The 17,282-nt window shown below is 34.0% G+C and overlaps 1 protein-coding gene across 1 annotated transcript in view; it reads right to left on the bottom strand.

Annotated features, from left to right (window-relative positions):
* The window catches only part of LOC110036419 (probable prefoldin subunit 3), a 49,797-nt gene extending 32,933 nt beyond the window's left edge, over window positions 1-16,864 (bottom strand). The window contains exon 1 of the mRNA XM_020740857.1: window positions 16,585-16,864. Within this exon, the coding sequence (XP_020596516.1) occupies window positions 16,585-16,730 (146 nt within the window). The 5' untranslated portion in view covers window positions 16,731-16,864. The remainder of the gene's footprint in view (window positions 1-16,584) is intronic.
* Window positions 16,865-17,282: the final 418 nt, after the last annotated feature.

The raw sequence follows: 17,282 nt of genomic DNA on the forward strand, positions 1-17,282 counted from the left end.
CAAATTTGATGTACCTGTGGTAGAACCGAGCATCTCGATGGAGGAATCCAACGAGCCAAAGATCACATGATTATGAGATCATTAATGCCATCAGATCATTAAAACATCTACTATGATCAAGGGACATCAACATGGGTCATTCGATCGGGTGGTTATTCAGCAAAAGAAGAAAATGCGCCTCCTCCAGGGGCAGTAAATAAACCTCCTCTTTTCACTTGGAGGAGAGGGAGGAAGGAAAAGAGGAAATTTATTTCAAGTGATGTTCTGGACTGAAGACTCGGCAATAACTCCACCGACCGCCACTAGCCATCTCATGCATGCCGCCATCGATGGAATTTACGAAGTAACCCTAAACACTAAAAGTTAGCCATGCAACCAACGACAAAATCGCGGCGTACCAAACCTCACAACATAGTCACGAACCGAGCTAGCTGGGAAGCCAAAGATAGAAGCATGGTGTACAAAGTTACCCCTTCGAGATCGAACCTCAATATACAATTATTATTCGAGCTAGCTAGGAAAACAAAAATGAGATCGCGCAGTACGTAGTTCCGCCTTCATTAGTAAAAATCGTCTTGGGAGTAGCGACCAAAAAGTAGTTGTCATGGAAGATAAATTAGAGACAGCCGAGCCAAATCAAATCACAAATGGAAGAGCATTCCTCGACCATGAGGGGTCGTTCTTGTCCGCGGAGGAGAAATGCATGGCTCTGGAAGAAATGATGAAAAAATATCTTGAAGCTCTGTCCACCACGTGATTGAGCTAAGGCGTCTGGGATGGACAAGAGTGGCAACAATCATAAGGATTCGTGTGGCATCAAAGCATCATTGCTGCCTCAAGAAGATTTAGAGGCGTGGGATCGAGCCAAAGAATCAAGAGCAAACTCGAGCGATAACACTTGAAAGAAATAACGCAACATCTGGACGGTTGAAACTAAATAGGTGAGATCGAACGAAGGAGTCGAGAGAGGATTCGAGCGGCAACATCTAAAAGAAATTCCACGAAATCTAAAAGTTTGGAACTAGAGACTACAAACGAAACGGGACATCATACGATATGGAGTTGAAGAAGATCAATTCAATGATTTTGGCATGTAACAAGGAACCATGACGGGTCAGACCCCGACAGAGGGCCGCATCCAACTGTGCCTATGCCTTTTGTTGTAGCAGCCTTCCAAGAGAAAGGCGATTTAGGAGGAGCCTATAAGGGCGAACGAGTTGATTATAGGGGGAACATAAGTTATGAAAGGGAATTAATATGGGTCGAGGATGGGAACCCAACCCCCGTTTCATGGTGGAATGAGCTTCTATCAATAAAATTAGGGTGGATACCCTTGCATAAGGATGATAAGATGTCTATTTTTGAAAGAGATGATGGCTATGATTGTGTTTATCAGGCGGAGAGATATTTTGTTATTAATGGGTTGATGGAGAAAAAAAAAATTCAACTACAGCGACCCTGTGTTTGAAAGGAGAGGCTTTAGCGTAGTATCAATGGATAAAACAATGTCAACCAATCAGAACATAAGAAGAATTTAAGGACAAACTATTGGAGTGTTTCATAACAACATAAGAGAAGAATTTACACCAATAGTTTTTTTCATTGGTCCAAGAAGGGTCAATCATGAATTATATAGAGAAATTTGAGATGTTATCTAACTATTTGGAATGAATATCAGAAGAAGTGTTAGAAGGAAACTTCATGAAAAGATTAAGGCCAGAAATTCGAGCATCGCTTCATCTGTTGAGACCACATGGATTAGAGAAAACAATAAAATTAGCGCAGCTGGTTGAAAATAAAAATGTAATGAAAGTATGAAGCAGGCTAATAGAAGCAACACAAGTAGAGCATCATACCAAAATATTACAACCACGATGATACCAAAAACTCAAACAATGAGATTCCAGAGAGAGGCTTCACGGGACAGGAATAATGGGGCCACAATCAGTGATGAAATTCAAACGTCTTACAAAGACAGAGATTCAGGAAAAGCAAGCCAAGGGGTTATGTTTTTAGAGTGATGGGAAGTTTGCCTCATGATACTGTTGCAGGGATCAGGCCTTACAGATTCTCAGAGTGTGTGAAGACAAGATAGGGTATGAAGAAGCAGAGGAGGTTATGGTCGAGGAACACCCTCACTCAGATGTGGCAAAAGTCTCATTGAACTCAGCAGTGGGATTAATACCGAACCACATTATAAAACTTTAGGGACAAATCAAAGAGTAGGAAGCAGCGGCTTGGTAGATGGTAGGGCCACCCAAAATTTCATCTCTAATCAAGTGAAGCAATCAGGGCTTGAGATGGTTGACATGAAAAATTTTAGAATCATGGGGTCGAAATAGGTGAAGAGCACGAGATTTTGTAAATGGGTGATTTTAACATTGCAAGATATTCAAGTGAATGAGAATTTCCTTCCCTTAAATTCAAAGAGCAATGCCATGATATTGGGTATGACATGAATGCGATTTTTAGGGAAAACTAAGATGAATTGGAATCTCCTGATAATGAAGTTTCAAGAGGGGAATAAGATGGTGGTGCTTCACAATGACCTGCTTTGAGCAAGACCTTAGTGACACTCAAGACCATGATTAGGGTTATCAAAATGCAAAGTTAAGATTCTTGATCAAGTTGCATAACATTAAATAGACACGTGATACGAAATTGGCAGAGTTCTAACACCAATCCAACAACTTATACAATAATTTTATAAAAATTTTCTAGTTGTCAAGCATATTGCTACATCTTAAGGAGCATGTATATGCAATTAACCCGAGATTGAGAATCTCTCCCATTACTATGTGCCCATACTGCTACCCCCAAGTACAAAAGGATGAGATCGAGGATTTTAGAGGTGGGGATCATGCAAACTAGTCTGAGGCCCTTCTCTAGCCCATTCTTGTTAGTGAATGAAAAAGAAAGGGAGTTAGCATTTTTGTGTGGATTATCAAGTAGTGAATAAAGAAACGATACCTGAAAAACTTCTAATCTCAGTAATCGAAGAGCTACTAGATGCGTAGGACTATCAAAAAAGCTCGTCGTTAGCGAATAGCTCGTGTTCAATTCGTCCGTTAAGCAAACGAGCCGAACACAAATAATTATTTTAAGCTCAATTTATAAATAAGTCGAACACGAACAAAGGATTGTTCGCTCGCGTTCGATTTATTTTGACCCGACATAAGTAAATAATTGAACAATAATATCTATTTATATCTTTTTTTATATTATTCTTTTATATGTATTAAATTTTATTATTTTTTAAAAATTATTTGGGTGGTTTAGTTATAATAAACATAAGTTGAGGCATTAGATATGCAAATAAATAGTATTTCGATGGTATTTATATAAATGTCTCCAAAATAAATCCATTTCTTGATTTAGGAATTTTATATTTAAATAAAAAAGAGTTGGTTGGTATGTATGTAAATGCTGTGAGATTTTCCCTAAAAAATCACAGGTACTGCCCGCCCTTAATTTTTTCAGTTGTGATATTATATGTAAAATACATAAGAATCGAGTAGTATGTAGGTGCCCCTGACATTTCCGCTCGTTGCTTGCATGAGCTCATTTAGAACACAAAAAATTTTGAACGAGCCAAACACGAACATGCTTTAGGTTCGCTCATGTTCGACTCATTTACAAGCATATTGATAATTTCTTTGGGGCTGCGGTATTCTTCAAGTCTGACTTGAAGTCAGAATACCATCAGATTCGGATGTGGTTGATGGATATATATAAGACTGCATTTCAAACTTAAGAGAGTCACTACGAATTTCTAGTTATGCCATTCAGACTGACCAACGCACCAACTACATTTCAGCCACTAATCAACGAGGTGTTTCAGTCTTTCCTCCAGAAATTTGTATTTGTATTCTAATGATGATATCCTAGTTTACACCCGTATCTTGGAAATGTCACGACCCTACTTAGAACTCGGAATTAACGAAGACAGAAACAAAAGGTCGAATAGTGGGAACTACATTTTTTATATTCATTTGTAATTTAACAAATCGAAGAACCACTAATCAAATTAAATTAAAATAATATACTTAAATTTACCTCGTTACTATTTTTTCCGCATCTTCTATAAACGTTGTCTCTTTTAACGTTCATCGTTAATGGTTTAATCGCTTACTTAACCTTAAAAATTAATTTAAAATAATAATTAGCTAAACAAGCCAATGAATACTCATACTCATAAATCACGATAATACACGAGAAAAAAAAATAATATACATGTCAGTCAAGTTTTTAATAAATTAATAAAAATATTTAATGTTATTCAAAGAACGTTACTATATCAATAACATATCAATATCATACTATATTTGTACAACCAACATAAGAGCACCGTCTAAAAATTGTGTCAATTAAGACACATAAATATCAATATTCTTTTTCAATTACGTGCACGGGTACCTTAGTGTTCCCCCACATTACCATCAACATATCATTCATATGCTCATCATATTCAATTTAGCATACTACATAAAGCATACTCTAACGTATGATAGCAAGCAACTAAAAATGTTCTTAACAATATGATCGATAAAGAAAATAATATCTCAATCAAAATAAAGCATGTGAAAGTTCATCAACTGCAAAATAGTTGAAAAGAAATAAATTATTACTATAGAATAAAAGTACGAGTACTCATATTGATAACGATTAATTGTTATTTGATTTGCCTTGGTGTCGACTCTTCTAAAATTTGAAACCTAAAAATAGGTATTCCTATTAAAAAAATTTAATTATTTATTATTTTAATTAGCTATTAAATTTAAATCATTTAAGTATTAAGTTTCCATTATTTTACTTTATGAAAAGTTCTAATTAAATTCATTACTTAAACTTTACCTTACCAAAGTTTGTGCAGGTTTATTTTTCTCCTTCCCCTCCAAACTGAAGTTATATACCTTGAGTTTTAATTCAATAAAATTTTCTATTAACATAGTTTATCGCTCAATATAAACACACAAATAAATGTAAACATGTAATATATATAAATAACTTAACTAAAATATTAAAACTTTACCCTTTTTATTCTTTCAGTCGAGACCTGCCCCGCAACCACGCATGAGACTTCTTCCCTCTGTGAGATCAAGTTCACACAAGCAAGCATTGGCTCCCTCACAGACGAACACAAATATTGTCGCCGCGCCTTCTCGCTTCTTCTCCTTCGGCTCACTCGATCGAGATCGAGCGATTTTTGCACAAAGGATCTTCCGTAGTGAAGATGCCTTGCACTACGATTGGGGTTGGCCAGCCTCTTTTTCCTCATGTTTTTTCTTCTCCTCCTTCAATTTTTTCCTTTGTGCTTGGCTCGTCATTTAGCTTTGCACCGGATGCCTGTTCAAAGCTCGACGATGTCACGGAGCATCTTTGCCTTGATTGGTTAGGCAATAACTGCTCAACCTTCGCAACAGAAACAGCTCAACGCTACAGATAAGGTGGTTGTGACGTTTTATAGAGCAAAATTTACATGATTGGCTTTCGACCCTTTTGCTTCGCCTCCCCCTCTTCAGCTTCCTAATTGTTTGATGCCTCTCCCTCCCTTAACTACCAAACTCCTCACTTCTCCTTTAGTTTCTTGTTTCCTCTCCCCCGATTAACTAAAAGAGGAATTCACATAGAAGATCACATTGACCATTTGAAGAAGGTGTTCATGGTACTCAGGCTGTCAGGGGATCCATCGAAGGTGGCGACTATCTTGGATTGGCCTCTACCTAAGATCATGATAAGGTTGAGAGAATTTTTATGACTCACAGGAAACTATCAGAAGTTTGTGAAGGGCTACAATTCGATTGTGTGGTCACTGACGAAGCAATTAAAGAAAGATAAATTTCAATGCAGGGAAGTTGCGACCTAGGCTTTTGAGAACTTAAAGAAGGTTATGATGAGTGTACCAGTGTTGACGTTACCTAATTTCAATCAACCATTAATTGTGCAGACGAATGCTTCAGTTAATGAATGGAAGCATACGACTTGATCCAGCGGAAAGTTCCTCACTTCCAACTTGAGGACAAGACAACTTTTTGGGAGGAGAATAATGGTAGACCAAAGGCTATGGCACCATCTGCCTCTTGCTCCACTGAGTAAGCATTGGGCCCACCAAAATAGTTTGAAGAATTATGTTAGCGTAATATGGACAATTTAGTCATTTTTTTAGTTATTATTGTCGAGTATAAATTGGGCTTAATATGCCTAAGGTTAGGCTGGGTGCTCGTTGTCTTGAATCATAGGATTTGGGTTTCGAAGAGATCGTCCATCTCTCGAATTATAGGTGTTTCTCTTTTATGTATGTGCACTGTGTTATTTTGTGTTTGTGAAGTAAAATATTGTATATGCCTCCACCAAAAATCCATCCAACGCCTACCACAAAAACCTAAGCTCCCGACCAATCTTTGATTTACAATCCTACATCCGTCTAAAACTTAATCGGAGAAAGAATATCACGTTGCCAAGGAGAAACTCTTAGCGAGGTGTCCATGAATTTATTATGGAAGATATACAACAAAAAATTCTTTAAATGCAACAAATGTTTATCGCTTTTGAGAGAAAACAACCCGGTAAGATCACCCATATCCACAACAGTGACATGTCGGATCGAGGGGGAGGAAGTGAATCCCTTCCATCAAAAAATTTCTAGTGATGAAGAACCAACCCCCCGATGATTTGGTATGAAATTAGAGAAGTCAAGATGTTAAGAGTGAAGATTTACTTGTCGGATTTTGATGGTCGCCTGGATCCAGACCAATTCCTCAAGGGTTAATTTTAAGTTATTTTCCCTACTGCCAGGTAGTCCCGGTTCTATAGATTGTAAAAGCAACCTTTTCCATGTCATTGTTCTATCTCTCTCATTTTTGTACTCATTTGTGGTTTTCAAACATACTATTGATTCCTTTTAAGTCATCCTCTCAATGGTTAAAATAACTTTGAACTTCTTTTAAAATGAGCCAAAAATACAAATAAAAATAATTAATAGACAATTTTTTCAAGTCCAATATATAATTAATCATGGGGTTTGCATTCACAAAAAAAAAAAAAAAAAAAAGATCAAATCCCATGAAACTAAATAAACCCTATTTGACAATTTTATAAATCAGAAGTTTCTGGGATACATATTCCTGTTACGTTCTATTAATTTTTGCAAGCGTGAGAATATACTAAAATCTCTTCTCACTCCCTTGGGATAGTGCAAATTGGTGCCTTTTCCTGGCATCACACGACTCATTCGAAGCCCATAGCCTGTTGTTCTCCATTATGGAGCTTTCTCCACGATTCCTGAGATGTTTCCCTGTCATTCATTACAACCATTTTTTGTTCTATGTCCTTATTGTTGTTATTGCTCTATTTACATTACTTATTAGCCATGCACGAACCAGCATACCCACTCAGCAGAATCGATCAAGAGGTCAACATCAAGATAAATTTGGAGACCTACTTAGCACATTGATTGAATAGGAAGATTTTAGGGAAACTTCCTCCAAAAAATGATTTATGCATATTTCTACAAAGATGAGCGATGAGATAAATATTTGATGCGATGATAACAATAGGGTATACATCACATTTAATCCATAATATAGAAAAATATGCCATATATTCTTATTAAGACTAAGGGGATTATAGCATTTTCTGGATTAAACTCGAGTGGATTTAGTCGACCTTGATGTTGTTAAATCCCATTAACTATAGTCATCAATTTGTTATAACAAAATATCTTTCTCACCAATCCAATGATTTAAAGCCATTTGAAACTTAAGCCTATCAATAATAGGCTGTAGTGAAATTAGTCCAACATAGCTTAAGCTTCAAATTTGGTTCATATACACATCTTTTAAGTAGTGTGGCAAACTAATGACCTAATAGGTGACTGTCAAAGCTCTCATTCATTGGATTAAAATGATTAACATAATAATTTTGAATATTAAGATATCTAAATTAATTTTTTATTTTAAATTTATAAATTAATAGTTATTTTTTAAAAAGAAATAAACATGAAAGTATTAACAGGCCATTTTTGACGATTAAACTAAGAAAAAATTAAATTCTCAAACTCTTAGAATTGGACTGATCAACCCTATCCGTAGAAGATATTGCATAACTTATATTTTTCACTTCTTGAAGTTTTGCTTCGCCAATGTTTACTTCTCTTATCCTTCAAGCTCCACTAAGAAGACAATGATTTGAAGCTACCAAAAAACTAGATATCTAGGAATCCCTCATATCCATGTCCATGGACTACATCGAACTCCTAATAAACGGACAAGCCTTCGGTGATGTCACCTTTAGCGTAGAAGGCCACCTCGTCTACACACTTTCATGCATGGCTTACTCGCTCTTTTTCAAATAAACCTTGTCTTTCTCCTGTTTCACTATTACCTAAAATTCTCAAGAACGAAGAAACAACAAAAACACGGCGAGGGCAGCTGCAGGTGAAATTCCCTTGTCTTTCCTCGTCTTTCTCCTATGTTCGTTCATGCCTTCCTACTAAGTCATTTAAATTTGCCAAACCCACGGACTTAGTAAATCTAGGATTTAGACTGAAACAAAGGTAAATCCGGATTTAAGATTCCGTAGAATTTATTTTATCCATTTCGACCGCCTGACTAGATTTAGGATACACTATCAAATGGCCCCTAAGATATGTAATCGAATAACATTTAATTCTCTTGATAATTGATGATTATTTTGTGCTAGTGGATAGAGAAAAAGAGAGAAGAGAGTGGAGTTGGATCTGCGGGCCACCTAAAGAAGACACGACTTTCAAAAGGAAAAAAAAATACTGAGATTTGATAAGCATACAAATTGCATATTCTAGAAAATTCACTTGAAAAAATGTAAGATCCGGTGACAATGAAAGTTGTATTGGTTGTAAAAATTAGGAGAAATGTAAAATATTTCAAGATGAATGTTTGTCAAGTTCTAATACTTGTCATTAACATCATCAGCTAGACATGTTGTAAGGTACCTCTACAATTGGTCCTAATGATACAAAAAAGAATTAAAAACTAAGTGGAGCATCTTAACAAAAGAATTTTATTAAATTGAGTCATATAAAATTAACTACTTCATCTCCAACACATAATCAATCTCGATAGAATGTTCAACCTTGGGTATATACTTTAACCAAGCAAGAAGCCAAAGAAGCTTCAGATATCACATAGGCATAATTTTCAATCAAAATAAACCTGTTAAAATTTTATTTGACACTAGAGCTTCATATATTTTTATGACTGCAACATTATCACATTTATTATTTCCATTCAAAATAAGCATGTTCAAATTTTACTTGATAAGAGGGCTGTTATTCTTTTAGTTATTAAGATTTGGTTAAATTTATTGGTTCGAGTACTTAATATATGCCTATTATCTTATTTGTTGTGATGCCAAATAAATCTAGTATACATGTTAGTAGTATATGTCAAATAAATTTAATTATTTATGAGAAAATTTTCAAAACAAATTTGATCATGTTGTTATTTGAAATTGATAAAATCTTAAGGATGGATTAGCCATATCGCCATTTCATAGCAATAGATTAAAATATAATAATAATAATTTAATTTTCATAGAGACAAAATTTTAATTATATGGAGAATGAGGGTTATCATCAATGACAATATTATTTTGAAAGCTTCCAAGTAGTTGTATATTGATAATCAAGGTTTCCTTATGCAATTAAAGGATATAACAAATGAGATGAAAGAATTGAAGATCATACTAACATGAGAGAGTAACCAAAAAACTTTCCAAACGATTTACTTAAATTTTCCCAAATGAGAGGGATAGACTTTATAATTGATTTATTACTAGACTTAAAACCTGTGGCTAAAGCATCATATTAGATGACAATTAAGGAGTTTCGAGAGTTGAAACATCAACTGTAGGAATTATTGGAAGAAAGATTTTATCCGACCTAATATGTTGCCATGAGAGTTGTAATGCTATCTATAAGGGAAAAAATTTTAAGTTTAAGGATATGTCAATTTATTTAACGCAGTTGAAGATAACCAAATTGTAAGTCAATTTTGGAGAAAATGGAAGCTCATTCTATTTTAAGGATATGCACTGAAGAAAAATGAACAAGCTCACCATCAAGAATAAATATACATTGTCAAAAATTGACGATCCGTTTGATCAACTAGAATAAGCTTCCATTTTCTCCAAAATTGACTTACAATTTGGTTATCTTCAATTGTGTTAAATAAATTGACATAGCCAAAATAGCACTTAGAATAAGATATAAGCCCTATTAATTTGATGTGATGTCATTTAAACCGTAAATGTTTCAATAATACTTATGAACTTGATAATATATTTTTTAAAGATTTTTTGATATACTTGTGATTCTATTCTTGGATGACATCCTTATCTATTTAAGAGATAAATCTAAACACACTAATCATCCACCTGCGGTATTGCTAGAACTAAAAAGGAATGAATTGTACACAGTTCTCTAAATATGAATCATGGCTTAAGAGAGTTGCCTAGTAGGGCTTATGATTAGCGGCAAAGGCATTACCGTAGACCAAAACAAAATTCTAGCTATAGAAGATTAGCTAAGATTGAAGACTATTACAAATAAGTTTTCCAGGTCTAACAAGGTATTTTATAAAGATTGTTTAGGGATTTTTCATAGATTATTGTTGTTATCTAGATCAACATAAAGAATAGTTAAATTTGAATGGAAATGATGATTATGAATAAACTTTTCAAAGGTTGAAGAGTTACTTAATAATTGCACTAGTGCAGACAATGTTCTCGAATCAACAAGAACTTCAAATGCACAAATGATACATTAATAAGGAGATTAGGTTGTCTTTCAAAGCAATATGATAGAGTATTTGCTCATCCTTCAAGACAACTACAGAATTACAACAAGAAGCCTTTATCCCACTAAGTGGGGTCGGCTACATGAATGTTTTTTTCTCCATTGTGTCCTATTGAGTGTCATATTTTCATTTAATTCTAATAGATTGAGATCATTTTTTATACAATATGCCTAAGCCTTTTTAGTTCTACCTTCGTCTTTCTTAACATAAATTGAACTAAAACATTTATTGTTCTAACTGGATCATTAGATGGTCGACTTTTAATGTGACCAAACCATCAAAGACGACTCTATCTAATCATGTCTGCCACTGTAGTTACACCAACCCTTCACCATAAATTCAGTTTGTATTTTGTCTCTAAGTGTCAAGCCACTCATCCACCTAAGCATTCTCATCTCAACAACAATTAACTTTGTTTTCTGCTTGTCTTTTAAAGGCCAACATTTTGCGCCATAAAGCATTGCAGGTCTCGCCACCATCTTATAAATCTTACCTTTTAAGTCTAAGCGGTACTTTTCCATCACACAATAGGCTCGATGCACTACTCCACTTCAACCAACCAACTTGAATTCTACTAGTAACATCCCCATATATATCACCATCACTTTGAACAATAGATCCGAGGTATGTAAGACATTCACACATTTTAATGATTTGATCACCCATAGAATTACAAAAATAAATTATTCTACTAATGATTTAGAGTTAACGTAGTAATATAGGCACTAAAAATATAGAAACACAATCTATATGGAGTCATACATGGAGTCATTACTGATCATCCAAGTTTAGAAGAAATATCTTCACTCAAAAAACCTAAATTTGAGATAGAAATAATAGCTAGAGCTCATTATAAATGTCATCGTTGATGCCTTAATCAAATAAATAGCAGGCAATGCAAACGAGTTGGTTATCACGAGCAAGACTGGGAATGATTGGAATTATCAACAATCAATTCCATTGATGAAAGTTTCATTACATTGAATCAGACGACAATTTAGATAATATAATGGTAAAATACATCTGTGATGTTTTATATACTATCATTGATAGATTAACCAAGTTCGTGTACTTCTTGCCTATTGGGATGAGATTGCATAAGTACATGGCATGCCAAATTTTATGGATGAGATTGCAAAAGTACATGGCATGCCATATTCAATCTGTCAAGAAGTTAGCAAAGTTCTATATGGATGAGATTGCAGAAGTACATGGCATGCCAAATTTTATGGTTTTAGACATAGAAGGCAGGTTGCATCCATATTATGGAAAAAGATTCATGAAATTTTGGTTAATAAACTAACCTTCAGTACTAAATTTCACATTCAAACTGATAATCAATCATGAAGAACAAATCCAATTTTGGAAGATCTACTCCGATTACATATCTTTGATTATGAAGGATGTTGAAAATCACATACGCCATTAATAAATTTTCTTATAATAGAAATTATCAATTAAATACTGATATGGCACTATATGAAACACTTATAGAAAAAAAATAAAAAAATAGAATCCCTCAATGTCCGGCAAAAACAAATGAAAGAAAAGTAATTTGTGCTGCTTGGTAAATAGTAGATTGGAAGCTTACAATATAAATAATGAACATATTACTATGTTAAGCACCGATTCGTAAAGTTTGATTTTAGAGAAGTATTTATTAAAATCAAACCAATGATAGATGCGCAGTGTTTTATTAAGTCAAGAAAGCCAAGCCATTATATATAAAAACCTATAAAATTATTGAAAAGATTAAAAAAATGGCTTACAAACTAGCATTACCAGCACATAAGTAAGAGTGCATAATATCTTTCATATCTCTAACATACATAAATACATAGTTGTTGATTTCAGTAAAGTTGTCACATATTCCATAGACATAAAACTTGATAAAAAATATATAGAACCAAAGTCAATACTGAAATATAAAGTAAAACAACAATGCAATCAAAACATCTCGTTTATATGAATATTATGAAAACAAAGGACATAAGATAAGATAAAGAGTTGATGCATTGAAAGAAATTTGAAAATGTTAGAGCATTATCTACATTTGTTCAATAAAGGCATGATTGCTATTATTATGTATTTTAAAACAAAATTAAATAAAGGAGGGAGATTGTAAAACTCGATTATATATATATATAAATATATATATATAATATATATTTAAAAAGGCCATTATAAAAGCCTCCGTCATCCCTCATGCGCCTAAGAATTCGAGTACCGGACTCTACACTCAAGTGGAACCGAACCCCAGACCACAAGGGACTTACAACTGACAAGCAGATGCCCGACCAACTGTTTTGATTACGCGACGCACATACACATACAGATATATATATATATATATATATACACACACACACACACACATGTATATGTAGTTTTTTTTAAAAAAAGCCCATGGGCTAATATTTAAAATGAAAAAGATACAGATAAATTGTATGAGTGGGTCCAAAAAGACACCATAACTACACGGTACAACACACACAAAAAAGTAAAGAAACATATAAGACCAAAAACTAAAACCACCAAAATGCGCAAAAAGTTAGGGACGACCCAATTTCCCCACTGGAAAATAACTTGACATAAATTGCCCAACTTGCAGGGGGGTAGAGATAAAAGCTTACTTTTAGAGAATTTATTAGAAAAAGGAATATAAAAAAACTAGGCAGAGTCCCTTAAACTAGATATGACAATTAAGCTTAGAGAGAATTAGCTCATAGAAAGTTAAAAATCTTTGAGAATAAGCGAATAAAAGCTCTAAGATTTAAATTTGCATGCTTGGGAGCCTGCTCCCTATTTGCAAGAAAAAAATAGAGATAGGAGTCGCAGAAAGGGTTACAAGAAGTCGTGAATATTGAGATGTCATTGCCATATGACCTTGCAGCTAAGTGGCGAATGAAGAGCTTCCTTTTGTATACACTATAAACTAGTGACAAGCTCAGGATGAACTATCATGTTCTCTTAGATGAATACACTTGGTTGTGATGGACTGGTATTTGATTAAATATCGAGTTTAGGAGTTGGATTGGTGACTTATTGATCATCAAGCAAATTGCCTATTTCAAGGCTTTAGGTGAATTCCTGGTAAGCGGGTTTTGAGTTATGAGTGGTTCAAGTTGGTTAACGAACCAATAGTTACTTGAACACGGCCTAAGTTTGCATAATGAATTGATTACTGTCTCAAAAGAATATGGATGTATAATAAATTTTATTGGTAGGAAATATCAAGTATCCATTTCCCTTAGCCAATCCATAACAGAAAAGAATAATTAAAGTCCAGAATTCAATACAAACTTAATTTCATGCCAAACATATGTTTGAAATTTTAGCTTGCATCAAGGAATTTTCATTGGAAAGCTTCCATTACTCATATACTAAATCATAATTGTTGAGCATTTAAAATTCTACAAGTTTGAAGATCATTGGAATGGCTTTATTGCATAGTGCATATATCAAAATAAAGAAGACAACAAGCTTGAACTAATTCACTCATTGGAACAAGGATAAAATGTTTTATTTTTAAGGTCTTGGATATTTAAATTATGAGTATACTATGTCACCATTCCTAATAAAACGTAATAGACATGGCAACATCAGATTTAGTGTAGTAAATATCATAAATCATCATCATGTAACACAAAACAGGGAATGCATATCTGTTATCCATATCCATTCTTCTTAAGGGCCCATTTGGGGCAGCTAATTTGGTGCGGTGGCGTTTTGAAAACGCATCTGACCTGTTTGGGTAAACTTTATTTTGGCAACTTATGCGTTTTGAAAACGCTGAAAATAGCATTTTCACACCGCACCTATCTAGGTGCAGTGACAGCTTTCCAACAACAGTTTGGTTTTTCCAAAAAAATAAAAATTTGTAATAGCTACCGCACTTAGCTTATTAGCGGATTATTTTTAATCAGCTTATCAACAGATTATTTAATAACTTGCGGCTGCCCCAAACAGACCCTAAGTCATTCTATAGAAATTTGATTAAAAAAACATAGTAACCATTTAAAAATTGGAGTGCATCTTCCATTACTACAAATAGCTTCACTCACCATACCTAGAAGAGCTTGAGTAAAGCAAATATTCATAGATATGGGAATGCACTTTCCAATAAGGAAGAATACATCCATTTTACCTTATTTAGATTTCCATAACGAAAACAAATATAAGACCTAAACATCCATCCTCTTTTAACATTGTTAAGTCTATAGAGAAACAAGATTCATCCAATTCCATAATCATTTGATTATCCATCAATGGAAGAAGAAATGATTGATGGATGAATTTGATGGCATGAGACAAGAGTTGTGATTTTCTCTATATAAAATATTCCAAATAACCTAGAGTTAAACATATTGATTTGATCTTAATTTTAGATCATATTCGATTGATCATTTGAATGGATGAATTGCAGGGTTAAAATGAAACTTCTTTTTTGTGTTTTGTAAATCACTCAACTATCATTATTCCCAAATCCCAATGCATGTTCGTTTGATGATTCAATATAATAGCTATGAAAATAAAGATGAAACCTTGCATTTGTAGGTCATAAGATGCCTTTAATTTTAAGAAAAACTGAGTAGGGGAATGACTATTTGCTTTATGAGAACCAAATTTAGGGCAAACTCATCATAAATGCAACTAAAGTCAAGTGAGGTGCCACTAGTTACTCGGCATTCATCGTATTACAATTAATTCAAACTCCATGTTTCATTCAATAAGCCAAAATAGGCTTGAAAATAAGTCATAATAACGAAAATATAAGGTGAAGAGCAAGGCACATATGAGCAAATAAGTCCACAAAACAAGTTCAGTTTAGTTTCACTTCATTCCTACTTAACCATTTGAAAAGCAGCTTTCATTTGGAAGGAAAATATGTTTAAGAAAACACTATTTTGCTAATGTGTCTTCTCAGTAACTTTTTTTTATCATAGAAACTGACTAGTAAAGCCGCTCTTGTTTCCATGATATTGAGATTCGATTTTATACATCATAACAAAAGTGTAACATCTACACAATAGTGACAAACAAAACTTACCAATGCTACAAACAAAACATAATCTTAGCCAAGTAAAATAAAATAAAATAACCCCAAGTTCCCAACTTATGCAACACAAGGTTCTAACTTCTAACATGATTATAATCAAGCATGTGGATACTATGGATATTTGAATTTCACTTCCTTATCTGAATGAATGGCTAACTCTATCACATCACAAGATTATCAAGATCAATCACAACATCGATCAAGAAAAGTTCCAAGAGTGTGATCGTAAAACATGTAATAAAGCTTCGCCCTTCTTCCCATTAGCCACCCTTCGTCTACAAAACTTGCAAAAATAATACACACATCAATTCCCGGCAAAACCCCATCCTTCTTCTTCCAAGAACACTTAAGAAATACTAATCTCCAATCTCCTAAAAGTTCAATTACGGATTTAGCTGACCAAAAATCATCCGATATGCATTCCCGGTCTCTTCAATGATATCACAAGTAAGAAGAGTAGCATCCCATCAAAGCTCCATAAAGCAACCACACTTCATTGTCACCGACTCACCACTTAACTCGAATGCTTAAATGAATAAATGAAACATTATTGGAAAGCTCGTCAGTCAAAGAGGCAAAACAAGTAAGCAGAATGGCATTCCAAGAAAAACAACATCAAAACCTACTGATTTTTCCTCCAAGTTCGTAAAGAGCTTAAGAGATATAAAGAGCAATTAAATTTTAGGATACCTTTCTTGAAGGAATGCAAGGGCAGAGTTCGCATCGAAGCCCGATTGAATAAGGTAGGTTTGTACATCCTCAACAAAAGAGGCCGCCGGAATGCCCCTTCTCTCTGCGGGATTGCCGGATGATGACGAAGTAGAAGCAGAAGCCATGAACTAGCAGAGATCAAGGGACGAAGGTTCGAGGCTGGTGGTCTAACAAATCATTAAACACACACACAATATATATAGGGTTTTTTTACATTGATTTAGGATAAATAATATCAAGGATGCGTATTTTCTTTGAAATAACAGGAAGGGGGCAGTTATATACCGAAAAAAATTAGGTTTGGATTCCGGAGGTAGCTTCACATGCGAATTTTCAGTAATATATCTTCATAATTGTAAATAAAAAATATTAAAGTGGAAAAACAGACTCTAAAATAATTCTGAAATGACATCGAAATAAATTCTGTGATTTCACTTTACTAACCCCGAAATAATCTCCCCGAAATAATATTGTGGAGATTATTTGGGGTTATTTCTGGGTTATTTCATAGTTATTAAAGAGAAACTTATATATTTCACTTCAATAACCAATAAATAATCCCGAAATAACCTCAACGATGTTATTTCAGGGTTATTGAAGTGGAACAACGGATGTTATTTCGATGTTATTTTTGGGTTATTGAAGTGAAATATAAAAGTTTCTCTTCAATAAGCTCG

The sequence above is a fragment of the Phalaenopsis equestris genome, unplaced genomic scaffold (genome assembly GCF_001263595.1).
Source record: "Phalaenopsis equestris unplaced genomic scaffold, ASM126359v1 Scaffold206200, whole genome shotgun sequence".
NCBI classification, from domain to species: domain Eukaryota; kingdom Viridiplantae; phylum Streptophyta; class Magnoliopsida; order Asparagales; family Orchidaceae; genus Phalaenopsis; species Phalaenopsis equestris.